At 30.0% G+C, this 1,888-nt stretch overlaps 1 protein-coding gene across 1 annotated transcript in view; it reads right to left on the bottom strand.

Moving 5' to 3' along the window:
- Positions 1–368: 368 nt before the first annotated feature.
- Positions 369–1,888, bottom strand: part of LOC117177849 (helicase domino) — a 91,610-nt gene continuing 90,090 nt past the window's right edge. Inside the window, exon 26 of the mRNA XM_033368848.1 lies at positions 369–1,122. Coding sequence (XP_033224739.1) covers positions 829–1,122 — 294 coding nt within the window. The 3' untranslated portion in view covers positions 369–828. The remainder of the gene's footprint in view (positions 1,123–1,888) is intronic.

Raw genomic sequence — 1,888 nt, 5'->3', positions numbered from 1 at the left:
CAAAAGAGACTAAAATACCTTTTTAAAAATTAGTTTTCCGCTTCAGAGAATTAAAGCCAATATTTACCATAAGTTATTTGCAAACTGAATACTTGAAATTTTGTTATTTGACATTCGAACAAAAAAACGAACACTTATTTACCCTACATTTTTTAATATTAATATATTATTAATATTTAAGAAGGAAAAGTCCATTTTCTCTATTCAATCGGGCTAATTTTGCAACAGAATCCATGATCCTTTGCAGACTTTAACAAGATATTTTCACAGAGAAATCGATTTCTATTTACAAAGATAACAACGCGACAACAAATCTCCCTCCCTCCCCCCCCATCCCCCCAAGGTTAATTATTATCTTCTTGAGAGTATTCAAACTCTTTCTTTAACAAGTGACATTTCAATTAATTAACAAAATGCCACTTTTCGTAGGAATGTGCACAAACACGACGACGATTATGTTTCATGAAAGATTACTGCAATAAATCTTTAATGACTGAAACCCTATCTCGGGCAAAAGCAGTCTTAAAATTCTCCTTCAAAATAAATAAACTTCAAATTTAAAAGGTTAAATTAAAGTCTTCATTTTAAAATAAGTCAAATAAAAACTGGAAAAAATGAGCACGAGAGAGAGAAAGAGAGCGTTTGACTACTACAAGATTTACAGCAATTCGTATGAAAAAAAAAAAAATAAATAAATGTTTGATGCTTTCATTTTATGGAATGTTCTGGTTAAACCTTTCGATTACGATTTTGTTCATCTGATCGAAACACGTTTTTCTTCAAACGTCCCACCTCAATGAACAAAAATCTCATTGTGCTGCCTTGATTTTATTGTGAATCTTGCTGATTATGATGCTGCTGCTGCTGTTGTTGCACTTGTTGAGAGTGCATTGGATGATTTATGGTTTGAAGTCTTACTTGGCTGGGCCCAGGACTACCCCTGGCTGTCGCCATGATTGGCTTTCCCTGAGAAGGACTTGATTGTCGTAACTGAGCACTGCTCGCAGTCACTACTTGAATTGTCTGCTTCATTGCTGAGGACACGGGAATTACTCGAGTTTGCATTGGAGACTTGGCCAGAACGACCTGGCCTGCTTGAGAAACTGCCTGTCCAGTTGAGACCTGGAGCAAATTAAAAAGATTATAGTTCATTACTTTAATTTATTTCAGATGAATTGGAAATATCCGTCTTTGTCACAAATACTTGAATTTTCCACTAAAAATTATCAATTTTCAACCAAAAATGGAATAGTTAAATTTTTAGTTGCAAACACTACTTTTTAAGAAGAAAAAAAAGCAGTTTTTCAAAAAACTAGTTTAATTTTCAATCAAAGTGATTAAGTTTCAAATAAATATTCACCTGGAATAGTTAAATTTTCAACTAAAAGGATGAACTTTCAACTAAAACTATGAATAATTAACTGGAAAATTTGAATCAACCAAAAAACATTTTTTGAAAATTTTTAAAAATCGCCATAAGATCTAAAAGGTTTCTTTTCTGACTTTTTAAAATCTTAAATTTCGGGATATAATTTTAAAAATTCTCATAGGTTTCATTTTTTAAATGACAAATCATTAAAAATTTTCCCAGGAATCTTAGGAATTATTTTTATTATCATGAACACTTTCAAAATCCTTAAAAAACTTCATAATGTTATTTAGAAATACTAAAAAATCTACATTTTGTTTTAAACTTTTTTAAATCTTTCCAAATTTTATTCCAATTATCTCAAAACTTGAGATTTGAAACCTTTCACAAGTCTTAAAAAGCTTCTCAATTTTTTGTTCGAAATCTGCAAAAATCGACAAACTTTTCCAAACTTATCCAATTTTTTCTTATACATCTAACATTTTTATTTTGAAATATTTTATTATTTTTCAAAATAAA

The sequence above is a fragment of the Belonocnema kinseyi genome, chromosome 8, assembly GCF_010883055.1.
Source record: "Belonocnema kinseyi isolate 2016_QV_RU_SX_M_011 chromosome 8, B_treatae_v1, whole genome shotgun sequence".
Classification (NCBI taxonomy): Eukaryota; Metazoa; Arthropoda; class Insecta; order Hymenoptera; family Cynipidae; genus Belonocnema; species Belonocnema kinseyi.
Note: the sequence above shows the minus strand (reverse complement) of the source record. Positions and strands in the feature narration are given on the sequence as shown.